The following is an 18326-nucleotide window of genomic DNA, read 5'->3' on the forward strand; positions in this document are numbered from 1 at the left end:
AAGATCACTGATTTTTATGGATCAATTCTGAGAACTTTCAATCACACTTCATATTTGTCAGTTTGAAGAATGAAGGTCAATATTAATTTGTGGGCTTGACAGTTTGTTGTGTTATCTAAACATTAAAGCAATTGAGATAAATACACAAAAATGTTACAATATGTGGTTCACGTCACTTCTCCAAAACTCTACCTTCCGTTTCCATGAGTAATGGTGCAATCAGTATTTTTTTCTTTTAACCCTACCGAGCTCTGAGCCACCTTAAGTAGGAATGCTGAAGATTTAGAGTTTTTTTTAGAGGTTTTTTCCCACCCAAAAAGATCTAGGGTTATGGCCAGGATGTCTCATCACCACAAATGACAACTCACGGAGCTAGTGCTTGTGCCTTACATGATAAAATTTCAAAAAAGTCTCATTTCAGTTGTAGCTTTAGCTTTAGCTTTCCATTTTTAACAGTACATGCATCAAGAGAACCACAAACGTGACTTATGGACAGGTATTAAGTGAATATTGACTTGAAATATGTACGTACACTGATCAGACATAATATTATGATCCCCTTCCTAATATTGTGTTCGTCCCCCTTTTTCTGCCAAACCGGCCTCGACTTGTGGAGGCATGGACTCCACTAGACCTCCACTGAAGGTGTGCTCTGGTATCTGATGCTCAATTAAATTGAACTCTGAGGAATTTGGAGGTCAAGTCAACATCTCAAACTCATTGTTGTACAGTGTGGGCCATTTATATGGATACACCGTAATAACATGGGAATGGTTGGTGATATTAAAGTCCTGTTTGTGGCACATTAGTATATGTGAGGGGGCAAACTCCTCAAGATGGGTGGTGACCATGGTGGCCATTTAGAAGTCGGCCATCTTGGATACAACTTTTGTTTTTTCAATAGGAAGAGGGCCATGTGACACATCAAACTTATTGGTAATGTCACAAGAAAAACAATGGTGTGCTTGGTTTCAACGTAACTTTATTCTTTCACGAGTTATTTACAAGTTTCTGACCACTTATAAAATGTGTTCAATGTGCTGCCCATTGTGTTGGATTGTCAATGCAACCCTCTTCTCCCACTCTTCACACACTGATAGCAACACCGCAGGAGAAATGCCAGCACAGGCATCCAGGATCCGTAGTTTCAGGTGCTGCACATCTCGTATCTTCACACCATAGACAATTGCCTTCAGATGACCCCAAAGATAAAAGTCTAAGGGGGTCAGATTGGGAGGCCTTGGGGGCCATTCAACTGGCCCACGACGACCAATCCACTTTCCAGGAAACTGTTCATCTATGAATGCTCGGACCTGGCACCCATAATGTGGTGGTGACCATCTTGCTGGAAAAACTCAGGGAACGTGCCAGCTTCAGTGCATAAAGAGGGAAACACATTATCATGTAGCAATTTCAAAGAATGGACCCACTATCGTTGTACCCCATATACCACACCAAACCATCACTTGAACCATCCAATGTGGGTTAGTGTCAGACCAATAGCGGTGGTTTTGTTTGTTAACTTCACCATTCACATAAAAGTTTGCCTCATCACTGAACAAAATCTTCTGTGTGAACTGAGGGTCCTGTTCCAATTTTTGTTTTGCCCATTCTGCAAATTCTGTGCGCCGATCTGGGTCATCTTCGTTGAGATGCTGCAGTAGCTGGAGTTTGTAAGGGTGTCATTTGTGAGTAGCTAATATCCGCCGAAGGGATGTTTGACTAATGCCACTCTCCAGTGACATGCGGCGAGTGCTACACTGTGGGCTCTTGCTGAATGAAGCTAGGACAGCCACTGATGTTTCTTCATTAGTGACAGTTTTCGTGCGTCCACATTTTGGCAAATCCAACACTGAACCAGTTTCAGGAAACTTAGCAAGCAGTTTGCTAACTGTAGCATGGGAGATGGGTGGTCTCGTAGGGTGTCTTGCATTGAAATCTGCTGCAATGACCCGGTTACTGCGTTCACCAGATATCAACACAATTTCGATCCGCTCCTCACGTGTTAACCTCTTTGACATGTCAATGGCTGTGAACAAAGAGAAACTTGTAAATAACTCATGAAAGAATAAAGTTACGTTGAAACCAAGCACACCATTGTTTTTCTTGTGACATTACCAATAAGTTTGATGTGTCACATGGCCCTCTTCCTATTGAAAAAACAAAAGTTGTATCCAAGATGGCCAACTTCTAAATGGCCACCATGGTCACCACCCATCTTGAGGAGTTTGCCCCCTCACATATAATAATGTGCCACAAACAGGACTTTAATATCACCAACCATTCCCATTTTATTACGGTGTATCCATATAAATGGCCCACCCTGTACTCTTCAAACCATCGCCAAAGTATTTTTGCTTTGTGGCAGGACACATTATTCTGCCATCAGGGAATACCTTTCCAGTGAAAGGATCAACATGGTCTTCAACAATGCTTACGCAGATGGTATGTGTCAAAGTAAAGTCCACATAGATGGCAGGACCCAAGGTTTCCCAACAGAGCATCCTGATGCCAGGTGTTCCCAAGGTAAGTGACGCACATGCATCTGGCCAGCCAAAAAATGTAAAAGAAAACGTGATTCATCAGACTAGGCCACCTTCTTCCATTGCCCCATGGTCCAGTCCTGATGCTCCCATTGTTGGTGCTTTCAGCAATGGAGTGCGGTCGCATGGGCACCCCGACCGCGCTGCGGCTATGCAGCCCCAGTCCACAGTGATTTCTCATACCTTTCTATCAGAACGAGCTTCAACTTTGAGGCAATTTGAGCCACAGTTGCTCATCTGTTTTATCCGACCACACAGGAAGCCTTTGCTCACCACATGCATCATCAAGCCTTGACCCTGCCACTGGTTGACCATTGTTCCTTCCTTGGACCACTTTTTATAGATGCTATCCACTGCAGACTGGGACCACTCCACAGATCTGCACTTTTCTGATCTAGTCGTCTAGCCATCTCAAACTCAAACTTGCCGAGTTTTCCTCCTTCTAACACATCAACTTTGGGAACAGATCTTCACTTGCTCCGTGTGTACCCTAACTACTTACAGGTGACATAATAAACAGGTAATCGGTGTTATTTCCTTTCAATGGACACAATGTTATGTCTGATCAGTGTATGTGTGTAATAGGTAAGTAGATTCCAGGCTTCTCCAGCTTGGAGAACCCACTGCTTGATCTTACCAATTTGAAGGGAAAAAAAGACTCTCATTATTGTGATTAACGCTTTTTCCTGCTTGCACTTTTGTAATTTTCTTCTGTTATGTGTTCTTGCTTTTAGAGACAATCATTTGTGGTTGCCTTGTGAATTATTCTGTAAGAACCTCATGTTGCATGGAAGGCCGGGAGTGAAAGAAAGCATTCTTATGTTTAGTCATTAATAAAGTAATTTATTACTTGATAATTTATTGGAGAGTAAAAAGAAGAATAATGAATATATATTTATAAATGAACTATTTATCTATCTTTCAAATGGAAAAGAAAGGAAAGAAAACATTAACCAATCAGAAAGCTCCTAAGATCACACCATATGGCTAATTTGCATTGATTTTTTCACAAAGGACCAAAATGTCAGTTAGTTTATCGTCATGTAGTTGCTTCATTTTCATGATTTGTTTCTCAGAGCAGTTCACAAAAGGCTACTTTTGTTTTTAAAAAAATCCACGTGTAAATTCTTGTGTTTCTTTTTCTCCGTCTCACACTCACTCTCTCTCGTGTCTGTGCTTGGCTGTTTCTCTCACCAGGTCGCCATTATTGCTGGAAACTTTGAGCTTGCTGAGCTCATCAAGAACCACAAAGAGTCTGATATAGGTGAGTAACAATGAAGCATATTTTCTTCTCCTCAGTTCAACCGCAGCTATTTTTCTTCAGCCACCAAGTGCATATTCCCGAATCTCTCTTGGGATACATTTCAAATCCTCACATTTGGTTAGATCCTAAATGACTTATTGCAATAATCCAATAAAAAAGTGTACGTTTATGTCAGGACAATCCAGGGCTATTTGAGCCAACACAAATGATCAATACTTTGGTCCAGGGAAGCTTTTCCTGGATCAAATCTGGTCAGTTTAGAGGTGTTAAATAATCTGTGTGCTAGCATTTGATAAACCCGGTATATGGGTTTAACTTTTATTTTACTCTGATTGTGATTATTTTAGCTTGTAAGATTTCTTTACTTAATATATATTTATTATTCTAAGATTCAATTCAATATTATTTATACAGCGCCAAATCACAACATAAGGTTGTAAGGTAGACACTACCAAGGGCGTAGATTTGGTTTTGGCGTTGGTGGGGACGGATGATTCAACCGCCGAACTTTTTTTTTTTTTCCTTTTTGTCTTTGCTTCTTGAAAAAAAGGAGAACATACTTGCCTACATATGCTATTCTACATGCTTTTAAACCATTTAAAATTAAAATTCATAGTTTTATATGTGATTTATATAATGTTAAATTACTATTAAACAAATGACTGACTAAAGTATTTTAGGCTTTAGTTTACTTCAGCCATATTCCATATAAATCAGGTATCATACAAAAATAAAAATAGCTTCAAATAAAGTCATGGCAATAAAAGAATATGACTTTAAGGACTTAACAACATTACTTCAGTTACACCAACATCTCTGACACATTAGCACTAAGGGAACACTGAATGACCTGCTGGTTTTTGTCCACAAAACTACTCATCTAAGATTACCACAAAGTAAAAGATCTCTCAGCAAAATTATGCAACATTTTAGGCACTGTTGCCCCGATCAACTCAGTGAGCTGGGACTTTTTATTCTAAACACAAACTACTGTTACAGCAACAGACATGGACTACTGGTGTCCCACACAACAACTCAATGTCCACTATGTGAAGAAGCCTCTCATTAACTGAGATAAACTGCTGGCATATTTGTTTTACATCTATACTGTCCAGTGTCTCCTGGTGGACATGGCAACACGTTATTCATGGTTACACACAATATTAGACTGATGTGGGCCAAAGCCTAGCACATATTTGCCAATATTGAGAATTAGGGAGACATTCAAAAGGGCTAAAGTTAAATGTCACCATTATTATTGTCCAGCCGGAAACAGGCTGGGGGTGTCCAAATTCAGAGCCTGCGTCCACCTGAGGACCAGGTGTTGTGCCAAAAAGTGATTGTCTGCCAAAACTGATTTCCGGTATTTCCCAAAAACTGATTGCTTGTATTTAAACTGCTATAAATAACTTGTTTAGTCTATAACATGTGAAACATATGTCAAATATATCCCTCATGAATTATATGAAGTCATCTTGAGCAACAAACAACAGTCCTGTAACAAGGTAGAAGCCATTTTTGGCAGTGACTTTTATGTATCTTTTATTTATGCATTTAAAAAAGTCACCTCATCTAAAAGAGTAATCTGGCCAAGACAACAGCTGAAATTGCGACAAATGCAAAAAATAGTTCTGTGAACATATTTTAAGTGGACAAAAGGAAGCTGATTGATTATAATTTAAGTACAATAACACAGTTATTTGAAGTTTACTCAGCTACATTCTCGCCTGAAAATATGTTAAAAGTTTATTTTGCGACCCAGAAAGAGTAATAAGAGTAATATTAAAACTAAGTAGCTGTAGCAGTAGTAGCCATTGTTGGAAACTGGAATTGGCTGGGCCAATCTGGGATATGGTTTTTCAATTTTGTTGTCCAGGTGGAAAAACAGGAGAAAGTCGGGAGAATGGTGGCTCTGGGAGATTTTCGGGAGGGGCACTGAAATTCGGGATTCTCCCAGAAAAATCGGGAGGATCGGCATGTATGGCCTAGCATAGGCTGTAACGTTATTACAACGGACACATTTTATGAGTGAACTTGACTTTAAGTGACTTACAGGTTTCTTTGAAAAACACTTTCTTATATCCAGGTTCTTCCTTTGTGCTGCCGTCCTCCTCTCCTCCTCGCAGCGCAGGCTTGCCGCTGCTAAAACTAAACAGAGCTCCCTGAAAGGCACAGCCAATCACATTGGCCATATTTGTCACATGATGTAGGACTCCAGTAAAGACCGTAATTTAACTCTTTGTGCACCGCTGGGTTAATGAGACGTTGACAGATCTTTTTTCTTTCTATTGGGTTTGTTTTTCTTTACTCGAAGAGATCAAATTATTGGTGGGGACAATTCAATAATATTTGGATATTAGTGGGGACATGTCCCTTCTGTCCATGCCATTTCTACGCCCTTGAACACTACAATAATACATACAGCGAAAAACCCAACAATCACATGACCCCCTATGAGCAAGCACTTTGGCGACAGTGGGAAGGAAAAACTCCCTTTTAACAGGAAGAAACCTCCAGCAGAACCAGGCTCAGGGAGGGGTGGGGCCATCTGCTGCGACCGGTTGGGGTGAGAGAAGGAAGACAGGATAAAGACATGCTGTGGAAGAGAGACAGAGATTAATAACAGATACGATTCAGTGCAGAGAGGTCTGTTAACACATAGTGAGCGAGAAAGGTGACTGGAAAGGAAAAACTCAATGCATCATGGGAATCCCCGGCAGCCTACGTCTATTGCAGCATAACTAAGGGAGGATTCAGGGTCACCTGGTCAAGCCCTAACTATATGTTTTAGCAAAAAGGAAAGTTTGAAGCCTAATCTTAAAAGTAGAGATAGTGTCTGTCTCCTGAATCCAAACTGGAAGCTGGTTCCACAGAAGAGGGGCCTGAAAACTGAAGGCTCTCCCTCCCATTCTACTTTTAAATACTCTAGGAACAACAAGTAGGCCTGCAGAGCGAGAGCGAAGTGCTCTAATAGGGTGATATGGTACTACAAGGTCATTAAGATAAGATGGGGCCTGATTATTTAAGATCTTGTATGTGAGGAGCAGGATTTTGAAATCAATTCCATTGCTGGCATTACTCTGTGTCTATAGCGGTGTAATTGCTACAGATTTGCTGTCTTTGTAAAGTACTTCAGCTAACTGATGCATTTAGACCACTAATGGAGCTCAAAAGAGCTGCTGGTTAATAGCAACATCTAAAACCCAAATGCTATGCCTACTCAAGAGTGTGTGAAAATCCCACTAAAAACATCCTCGTAATAAACCGCTACAGCACATGCTGTCTCTGAATGCAAACAAACCGGTGTGACTCTGATCATGGAGGTATCTGACAATCTGTATGAGCTCAGTGTTCTCCGAATAAGATTGATGCACCTACTCAGACAGATGCAGACATATGGTGATTATCATGCTTTTTTAATTTTATAGAAACAAAGACGACATCATTTCTGTATCAGATTTAAATTGCTAATATTAATCCAAATATTATAAGCTTTACATTCAAAGTCAAGATGATGTGTCCAGTTTATTTTATTAGCAAATACGGTACTATTACAGTTTATTATAGTGAAATGAAAAATCATGCAAAAAAAAAAAACGTAACAAGTAAATAATCAGGTTTAAAAGGGGAAATTGCATGATTTACTGGAGTGAGCATATGAAGTCATTAGTGTTGGATAAAATCCTCACACTGAACACCTTTTGAGGCAAGAGTCCAAGACATGACAGTGACAGGCAGGGAGTGGACCGGGAATGCAGGACTCAGCAGAAAGACTATAAAACCAAAAACCACTGCTTTATTGCTGGTAAAAAGGCAACAAAACACAACAGGTAAAGCCGGGCAGGGCCAACCAGACAGACACTACACACACCATGAAGAAGGTGGTGTATCCTGGACTTTTGGAGAGCACTGAGATATTACGTTGTTTTCATGGCTAGCTGCTAGCTCGTGCAGACCTTTGCACATCTAGAACACCTCGCCACATTTAGAAGAAAAGCAGCTCTATAATTGGTTAGGGTTGAGGTCGGATTCGCACCATAAACGAACTGCTCTGGAGTGTGTGTTACTGTGTTGACATCACTGACACAAATTAACCACACCACTGGGAAGAAGAACCAGAACCAGAGCTCTTAGACTGAACTGGGATAAACAGACATGGAGACTGGACAGACTGGGAGACGAAGGGACACAACACAGCACACAACACAGAGAGATAAGCACAGGGACAGGACTACAAACATATTAACTAGACAAGATAGGGAACGTAGAGAGCCACCAAAACAGGATACAGAGACCAGACAGACACGGGAGCATGACCAGAGAGACAAAGGACAACACGGAGACAAGACTGAGACAGACAGGACACAAGAGGGGCACTCACATAATAAAACAAGAAATCAAAAAGTAGGAATATAAATAATGAAAACTGAGAGGCAAAGGAAAAAAGGACCTCAAGGTTAACTGAAATGGCCTGTATTTGTATAGCGCTTTACACATCCAGTCATCCACACATTCACACACTGGTGATGGCAGCTACATTGTAGCCACAGCCACCCTGGGGCGCACTGACAGAGGCGAGGCTGCTGGACACTGGCGCCACCTCTGACCACCACCAGTAGGCAACGGGTGAAGTGTTTTGCCCAAGGACACAACGACCGAGACTGTCCAAGCCGGGGGTCGAACCGGCAACCTTCCGATTACAAGGCGAACTCCCAACTCTTGAGCCACGATCGCCCGAAACAGCAGCAGAACATAAGTTAACTCAAAGTACAAACCAAAAGTCTATAACAAACTCAAAAACTGGACCAGTGATGACCCCAGCATGACCTGACATTCAGAGTTTACTATAACAGAAAACAATGGAGGGGTATTGTTCATATTTACATGCACTGTCACAGCACAATAAGCTGCTGCTGTCACATTGATTTTGGAAATGATTCATTCCAACATAAGTGAATGTCGATGTGCTTTCACACATAAAATATTAAAGCTGAGGGAGCCTTCACTTTGTGCAAACCCAAATATAGCAGCGATCCTTAGCCTGGAATGCTTGATAAGGTGGAATTACATAAAATGGCTTCATAGAGATATGTAGTGTAAAAGGCATAGCATTATTTCTCCATCTGTGTGTGTGTGTGTGTGTGTGTGTGTGTGTGTGTTCACGTGTGAGGGAGGTGAGAAAGATGAGAACAATTTTTCACGAACATTCAAACATGATAAGAAGTATTTTTTGAACAAATTCCATGTTTTATCTATTTATTACCTTTGTTGCTTAGTTGCCACGCTGGAGCAGCAGATTGGTGAAAGCAACAGACTCTGCTTCAGTTTAACACCTGATAAAGTGACATTTTCACTTTTCAAGTGAAGCAAGCAACCACAAATCATTTACAGCTTCAACATATATTTAATCGTATCTTAATCTGCGATGTCTCTTCTTTGATCGCGTTTTTGCCTGTTTGGAACACCCAAGCTGAAATTCTTTAAAAAATGTAGCTTGTTTTCGTTTCTGAAACTGTTTCTCGGGTTAAAGCAAAACCCAAACCCTGTAGAGTTGTGGTGACGGGGTGAATGCTATGAGGTTAAATCAACAACTGAAATGAGCACTAAGCATCACTTGGACAGTGACTCTGGTCTTTAGAGTAGTTTGTGCAGAGCGCAGATCGCTCAGGGATTAACGGGCCTTAGAGAAAATGAGAAAAGATGAACAAACAAACCGAAAAATAAATAAATAAAAATACAACAGAGAACAGGGAAAAATGAGGTTGAGAGGCAGATGAATGGAGAGAGAGAGAAATCTAATCTAATCTAAAGATGTAATCCTGCAATTGTTGACCTCTTCTCATGGATGCCACCCATCAGTGAGCAGCCTGAGCGCAGCAGCGACCCGGTGAAGGTCTAAATGAAACACGGCAGCGAAGCAGGATTACCCCCAAAGAACCTCAGCACTGTTGACATCTGCTACCTCCCCACCACGCCCTCCCTCTTCCCCTTCATTCACACCATTTCTTACTCAACCTTAAGCGCTCAGCTACATCTATGAGTGGTAGCTAGGATTGGCCAGTCGGTCAGCCTCAGATTTCGGGTGTGTATTTATCTGTTTTCAACTCCTGGGTAACACTTGAGCTGTGGACTTTGGGATGGGACAACTGGATTGGATACCATGGGTTCAGCCTGCTGCAGAGGTTGGTGCCACACCCACTCTTCCCATCTCTTGCTTCCATCCTTTACTCACATCCTTGATTCCCATGTTTTACTCCCTTCACCTCTAATCCCAAGTTCTTTGACTTAAAACACACACACACACACACACTTGGAGCCCACTCAGAGCCCAGCTCTCCTTCTTTTGCCTGGCACAGCTTGTATCATGTTGAGTCGCTTGCTGGCTATATGCAGATTTAGTGCATTTCAATGTTGATCACAGAGACTGTGTGCGTGTGTGCGTGTGTGTGTGTTAGATTCACAATCAGCCCTGTGGCTTTTACAGATTTTCTTGCTTACTCGGTGCAGATGATGTAACAGTTCAGCTACACAAATCTACCACTGTGTTACGTCATTTTTCTCCATACTTCGCTGCATTGTTGAGGCTTGACTAACAACTGGGGCAAGTGAATAGAAACAAAGGCCCAAGACCCTGAAATGGTCAGAGTCACACAGTTTATCTGACACAGTGTTTTAAAATATTTAGCACAAAGGTAAAGTATTAACTGACATTAAATGACAAAAGCATTTAAAATGTAATTATTTCAAACAACTGACACATTTTCATCTTATAAAAAGACGTTTAAAAAACTGATGTAGCCACCCATCACTGCACATTAGTGTTTTTATGCAGGTTAATCTGTGAGGCTTGGTATACATATCCAGTCATCCACACACAAGTGATGGCAAGCTACATTGTAGCCACAGCCACCCTGGGGTGCACTGACAGAGGCAAGGCTGCCGGACACTGGCGCCACCGGGCCCTCTGACCACCACCAGTAGGCAACGGGTGAAGTGTCTTGCCCAAGGACACAATGACCAAGACTGTCCAAGCCGGGGCTCGAACCGGCAACCTTCCGATTACAAGGCGAACTCCCAACTCTTGAGCCACGATCGCCCCAGGCTTGTTTAATCATAAACCTGTACATAACAACTAGCTTGGCATAGCTATTAGCTTAATTGCTAAATGAATCACTACTAGCTTGGGTTCTTTATTCACCCTTCCCACATTTACCTGTTAGATGTGTCAAATGTCTAGATGTTCCTTAACCTACTTTAGTAATATTGATACCTGTACAAAAAAATGTAGCTCTGGAATAGCCTTTAGTTAGCTAGACCCCTGTAGTCGTGTGGGAAAAGGTAGCATAGCCACCAATAGTTGTTCCCCAGCAGATTGGGGAAATCAGCCTGGCTGGGTGACCGAGAAAGTGTAGATCTAAACAGAAGACCCCGGAATACCCCACTCTGTGGCACACCTGCCCAGGCAAACACTGTCATCAGTGGTTATACTGGTTATTGGTGATTCTATTCTGAGAAACATGAAGCTAGACACAGAAGCGACCATGCTAATCATCGTCCAGGGGTAGCAGTACATTGAAGGAACCCTGAAACTGCTGGCAAAGGATAAACAAAGATTTGGTAAGATTATAATTCACGTTGACAGCAATCACACCTACAGCACGGTATTTGGCACCACTTTCATACTGACTAATGAAGATGTTGCCATGAGACATTTTTAATAATGCTACTGGATGTGAATCAACATCTAATCGTCTATGTTCAGAGTTCCATCAATTTTCTCAAGATCCCCAACAACACTGGCTGAAACATCCACAAAACACGACTGTAGATGGTTTTAATCGATAATTCCATCTGGATTAATCACTCCATCAAACATGTTGCTGATTGCCTGATTTTCAGTTCATTTCTTGTATAATTTGTTAGCTTGGCGGCATTTTCTTAGAAATGGATTCTTGACAATCATTTTCATTTTCATACCATACATTCAGATTCAGTTTGTAATCAGCATTAGTTGTGTGGATGAAGCTACCCTGCATACCACATTTGCTAGAACGCATGCAAGAATGCTAAGTGTCACAGATCAGCAACGTGAAAGGATCTGGACTGCAGTGCAGGACTGCAGAGACAGGACCTGAACTCAGCTTTATTTCTGGTTTATCTAAGGAAGGCAAAAACAAAATATTTGCTGAGTGAGAGGGAAGCAAACAGGAAACACATAGCAAGAAAACACACTATGTTGTGGTGAGGATGCACAGAACAGAGGAAAACACAGCAGGAACAAGGGGGATTAAACTCAACACACACAGCACAGGAGGCTATCACAATAAAGCAGGAATTAACCACTGAGACAGACCAAGACGTACAAACAGAGACAGATGATAAACAGAGAGTCAAAGTGGAAACACGACAACCACAGAGACAGGACAGACACGGGCATATGGATGGGAAAAGAGATCAAAGAACATTACATAACAAACAAAGGATATAATAAAAGATATAAAGTACAATTGCAACCTTAATGTTACAAATGAGACAAATTTAAATGCAAATGACCCTTAAAACCAAAAGGAATCACTAAACCCAAGGACCATGACAATAAGACTGTTAGTGTCTGATAAACGCAGTTAAATGCATGACAGGGACAATAAGTGATCACCATTGCTGCATAATATGATCTTAAGGTAGATAAGAGGTTCATCAGTAAACCAATCTGCTTGCTCGAGCTTTATTCTGATCAAGAGAGGTGAAGAATCGAACTTCAAGTTCTCAGGCACAATGAATGATCTCTACTCGTGAAGCTAATTTTTCGATGGACTCCTGTGCAGAGACAAAGACGGGCTGTGAAGTAGGGCACGATGTGATTGCTGGAGGAAAAAGAAAGAGGTTTCTCAGGGACACTGACAGCTATTTACATATTGTATGTGGCCTGGCATACCTTATGTGGTTCACAAGCATGAATGTGTGTTTGACGTATACCTTCACATTCAAAGGGCTGTGCATAAAAATATCTAAAAAGAGAATCAAATATGCTGGTGCCTACTTCCATAAAGTTAAACAGAAATTGCTTGCATCTTTAATTACATACCAACTGATGATGGCTATTGTTCAAGGTAATAAATGTAATTAATAATTAATTGGATAGTTCCTTTTACGTCAACAAATAATATCCACTTGTTAAGTGATGATTTGTTAACCTTGTTTTGGGGCAAATACATCATGTATGGGATAATTGTGTGTTTGCCGTTCCCACAAAGATAAAGAAATGCTGCCAATGAAAGAAAAGCAGCTCTTAAAATAGTTTAAGACCAAAGCATGACACTTTGATCTTAAACTATTTGGATTGGAGTTTTTGCTGGGCTTATCCTGGCCCCTGCCCTAAAACAATACAGAGAAAAAACAGCAATCAAATGCCCCCCCTGTGAGCAAGCACTTGGCAACAGTAGGAAAGAAAAGTCTGTTTTAATGGGAAGAAACCTCAGAAGAACCAGTGAGGGAAAGAAGACAAGAGAAAAGACACTTTGGAGACAGAGATTAATAATAAGTACAAATCCTTGAAAACATTTTACTTGTACTTCCTACATTTTCACACAAATATCTGTATTTTCTACTCCTTTTATTTTCAAAGCAGGTTTACATAATTTATAGCACCAGTCAGGAGTTAAAGTGGGGTGTCTTTTTTCTTTGTTTGTTTGAGTTTATGAATAAGTGCAGGTGTCCAAAAGTTGTGTTCACATGGGATAATGTGAACCCTGGCCAGTACTTCAGCAACTGGCTAGGGGCGATCGTGGCTGAAGAGTTGGGAGTTCGCCTTGTAATCGGAAGGTTGCCGGTTCGAGCCCCGGCTTGGACAGTCTCGGTGGTTGTGTTCTTGGGCAAGACACTTCACCTACTGGTGGTGGTCAGAGGGCCCGGTGGCACCAGTGTCCAGCAGCTTCGCCTCTGTCAGTGCGCCCCAGGGTGGCTGTGGTTACAATGTAGCTGCCATCACCTGTGGGTGGATGACTGGATGTGTAAAGCCCTTTGGGGTCCCCTTTGGGGTCCTTAGGGATTAGTAAAGCTATACAAATACAGACCATTCAGCATCTAGCTAATCCTAAAGAAGAGGAGCAAGTACCAGGGAGGTAATGTTTTTTCAAGTGGCAGGTCATTCCAAATGCAACATTTATATCGGCTCAACAAATATCAGCAAACACACAAAGCGTTTGTGTGCAGGTTAGTTTGAGGTACTGTGATGGATTAAATTTGATGATTAAGTGCAAAGTGGTGTATAAACAGTGATGAGAGAGAGAGTAAAGCATCCAGCCCTGTTGCAGCATAACTGAGAGAGGGATCAGGGTCACCAGGTCAAACCCTAGCCATAAGTTAGATTTTTTTTTTAAAGAAAAGCTTTAAGCATATTCTTTAAATTAGAAGGGTTTTTTTGTTTCCCAAATCCAAACAGGAAGCTGGGTGCGCAGAGGAGAGGCCTGAAAGCATACTTCTTTTAATGATTATTCGAGACCTTGGATTTGAGGAGAAGGAATTTAAATTGGATTCTGGATTTAACAAGGAAGCCAGTATGTGATAAATGGGCTCTCTCTGTCTCTTACCAAGGCATTTTGGATAAACTGAAGGCTGTACAGGCAGCTTTTTAAACCTGATAGACCTGAATGAGTTACAATAGGATGCTGGTTTAGCTCAGTGGTTGAGCACGAAAGCGGCACAGGTTCTAGTCCAACCTGCAGCCTGCTACTGTTTCTTTACACACTTTCCAGTTTATCTTCACTGCTAAACTATCCAGTAAACGCATAAATGCCCATAAAGTGATGGTAAAAAACGATTTACAGTTGTCCAGCCTAAAAGCAAGAAATGCATGAACAACTTTTTCAGAATCACTCTGACGCAGGATTTAAAGATGCACAAATGCAGGAAACCAGTCCTATTTGTTTAATATGGGCATTGAAGGCATTCATGTCTTTAAGACATTCCTAAAGTTTAACTAGTTGGTGTGTGTCGTCTGACTTCACTGAGCAATAAAGGTGGGTATCATCTGCACAGCAATGAAACTGTATGTTTTCTAATAATAGTGCCAAAGGTAAGCATGTGTAATGTGAGTAGACCACAGAACCCTGTGGAACCTCATAGTAAACTTGTGCTAAAATGTTGAGAGGCTATAAGAACATCAAGAACATCCCGCGAGATCCAAGAACGCTCCTCCATCCCGTAGCCCTCCCAATCCACAAGTCACTGCAGGCTGCGCCCCCGGCGCCGGACGTCCAAGGCTTCACTTGCGACACGTGAAAGGTGTTATGGATTTTCATATTCCGAGGCAGTTTAAGACGGACAGAGACAGGGTTAATCACAGAGTCGACTTCAAAGGGACCGATGAAAGTGGGAGACAGTTTCTTGGATTCAGACCTGAGTGGGATGAATCTGGTAGACAGCCAAACCTTTTGTCTAGGTGTGTAGGTAGGTGGGAGCAGGTCCGGTGGCGATCCGCCAGGTGCTTGTTGCGTTCCACTGTGCAGAGAAGGGCGGCCCGAGTCACTCTCCAGGCGCGCCGACACCTCCGAAGACAGCTGGGAAGAGTGGCAGTTGATAGCCCAGGGACACCTCGAAAGGGGACACACCGGTGGCAGAGGAGGTAAGGCTGTTATGAGCATACTCAATCCATGACAGTTGCTCGCTCCAAGTTGACTGGTTAGTGGACACCAGGCACCGGAGAGCTGCTTCGAGCTCCTGGTTGGCATGCCCCGTTTGACCATTGGTCTGTGGGTGGAAACCAGAGGAGAAACTGACCTGAGCTCCGAGGGCACTGCAGAACTCCTTCCAGACACGTGACGTAAACTGCAGTCCTCTGTCTGACACAATGTCCGTGGGGATTCCATGGAGGCGAAAAACGTGGTTAGTTAGTAGCCGGGCGGTCTCTAGAGCAGTGGGAAGCTTAGGAAGGGCGACAAAATGAGCAGCTTTGGAGAAACGGTCCACAATGGTGAGAATGACAGAGTTACCTGACGAGACAAGCAGACCAGCGATGAAGTCAATAGCAATGTGTGACCAGGGGTGGCTCGGAGTCGGCAGAGGTTGGAGGAGGCGGTGGTTGATGGACGCTCTTGTTTTGAGCGCAGGTTGAGCACGCGGAAATATACTCGCAGACGTCTTTAGCGAGGGAAGGCCACCAGGCGAAACCTTGAAGGAAGGTAATAGTGCGGTGGACCCCCGGGTGGCAGGTGAATCTGGCAGTATGAGCCCAATGTAACACTCGTAACCTTACTGAGGAGGGTACGAAGAGCAACCCTGGAGGTCCCGTTCCGGGGTCTGGTTCTGTCCGTTGAGCCTCTCTAATAGCCGACTCGATCTCCCAGGTCAGGGCCCCAATTACACAGGTGGGTGGTAGAATGGGAGAGTCCCGAGCTGCGTCTTCGGAGGCGGCGAATTGGCGTGAGAGGGCGTCTGGCTTGACATTACGGGAACCGGGTCTGTAAGCGATTGTGAACTGGAATCTAGTAAAAAACAGGGCCCACCTGGCTTGCCGGGCGTTGAGGTGCTTTGCCGATCAAATGTACTCCAGGTTCTTGTGATCGGTCCAGACCACAAATGGCTGGGCAGTGCCCTCCAGCCAATGGCGCCACTCCTCCAGAGCTAGCTTGATGGCGAGTAGCTCTCAGTCTCCCACATCATAGTTGCTCTCTGCGGAGGTGAGAAGGCGTGAAAAGTAGGCACAGGGTTGAAGCTTACCACCTTGCTGCTGGGAAAGCACCGCCCCCACTCCAGCGTCCGAAGTGTCCACCTCTACAACAAACTGCAGGTTGAGGTCGGGTTGGAAGAAGATGGGCGCCGAGGCAAAGCGGTCTTTTAGATGAACGAATGCTTGTTGGGCCGGTTCATCCCAGCAGAAGGGAACCTTGGGAGAAGTGAGACGGGTCAGAGGCAGGGCAAGTTTACTGTAGTCGCGAATAAAGCGACGATAGAAGTTCGCGAACCCCAGAAAGCTTTGAAGCTGTTTACGGTTAGAGGGGGTCAGCCAGTCAACAACGGCTTGAACCTTCGCAGGATCAGTTTTGAGGTTACCTTGGTCGATGATGTGGCCCAGGAAGGAAACAGTTGAGACATGAAACTCACACTTCTCCCCTTTAACAAAGAGACGATTCTCAAGGAGACGCTAAAACTTGCCTGACATGGCGTTGGTGGTCAGTGACGGAGCGGGAGAAGATGAGGATGTCATCCAAGTAGGCGAAAACGAAGTGGTCAATGAAATCCCGAAGAACATCGTTCACAAGAGCCTGAAACACAGCTGGTGCATTATTGAGACCAAAAGGCATTACAAGATATTTGAAATGGCCCAGGTGAGTATTGAAAGCTGTTTTCCACTCATCCCCCTCCCTTATTCCCACCATATGGTAGGCGTTGCGCAGGTCCAGCTTTGAGAAGATAGTGGCCCCCTGGAGAAGCTTGAACGCGGAACTCAGCAGAGGGAGGGGATACTTGTTTTTAACTGCGATGGCGATGAGGCCACGATAGTCGATACAGGGCCGTAAACTCTTGTCCTTCTTAGTGACAAAAAAGAAACTGGCGGCAACAGGTGATGGACGAATGAGACCCGCGGCAAGGAATTCGTTGATGTATCTCTCCATGCTCTCACGCTCAGGTTGGGACAGGCTGTACAACCTACTGGTCGGAAGTGGTGCGCCTGGGAGGAGGTCAATCCCACAGTCGTACAGCCGGTGAGGGGGAAGGGAGCATGCCTTATCCTTACAAAACACCTGTGCCAGGTCGTGATAAACAGACGGCACGGAGGACAGATCTGGCGGTTCGGAGATCGCTGAATTGGTTGGTGGGTTCATGGCGGGGGTGGCAGCTTTTAAACAGGACATGTGACACTCTTCCCCCCACCCCGAAATACTTTCTTTCCTCCAATCAATCATAGGGTTATGTTGACGTAGCCAGGGGTAGCCTAGTCTTAGGCTACCCCTGGCTCGTCAGGGTTGACAAGTCTCCTCCTCGTCAACCATGAGACGAGGAGGAGACTGAGAACAGGAGACCTCGCCCACCCGTACACTCCTCACTACTGGCGGGTGCTGTCTTTTGGCCGCGCCGGGCAATCCGTGGCAATATGGCCCTTGCGGCCACAATAAAAACACTCACCGGCCCTCCACCGACGATGCCGCTCCTCGGGCGACATGTCTGGAGCGGCCCAGTTGCATGGGCTGTTCACTCTCCTCCATGCTGTCTGATACTTGATTGCCGCTGATCGCACCTCCGCCTGACGTCATCTCCATGCGACCCGGAGGCTTCTGGGAAATTTAGTTCCCGGTTCCCCGACATGCCCGTAGGTGCTCATCTATCTTCACACACAGTGTAATCACATCAGAAAGGGTTTTAGGAACATCCCTCATCACCAGTTCTTTTTTTAACTCATCACAAATATTATTTAAAAGGGTACTTATCAATGCCGACTGCCCCCACCCCATTTCTTCAGCCAAGGTCCAGAACTCAACCAAAAACTCCGCCATACTCCGCCCTGCATACTCCCCTGCTTC

General features: G+C 43.6%; 1 protein-coding gene across 3 annotated transcripts in view; it reads left to right on the forward strand.

Moving 5' to 3' along the window:
- The window catches only part of LOC146525140 (SH3 and multiple ankyrin repeat domains protein 2-like), a 355364-nt gene that overhangs the window by 172670 nt on the left and 164368 nt on the right, over positions 1 to 18326 (forward strand). For all 3 annotated transcript variants that reach the window (XM_085161570.1, XM_085161578.1, XM_085161585.1), the window contains exon 10: positions 3741 to 3807. In XM_085161570.1, coding sequence (XP_085017696.1) covers positions 3741 to 3807 — 67 coding nt within the window. The remainder of the gene's footprint in view (positions 1 to 3740; positions 3808 to 18326) is intronic.

The sequence above is a fragment of the Neolamprologus multifasciatus genome, chromosome 1 (genome assembly GCF_963576455.1).
Source record: "Neolamprologus multifasciatus chromosome 1, fNeoMul1.2, whole genome shotgun sequence".
Lineage (NCBI taxonomy): Eukaryota > Metazoa > Chordata > Actinopteri > Cichliformes > Cichlidae > Neolamprologus > Neolamprologus multifasciatus.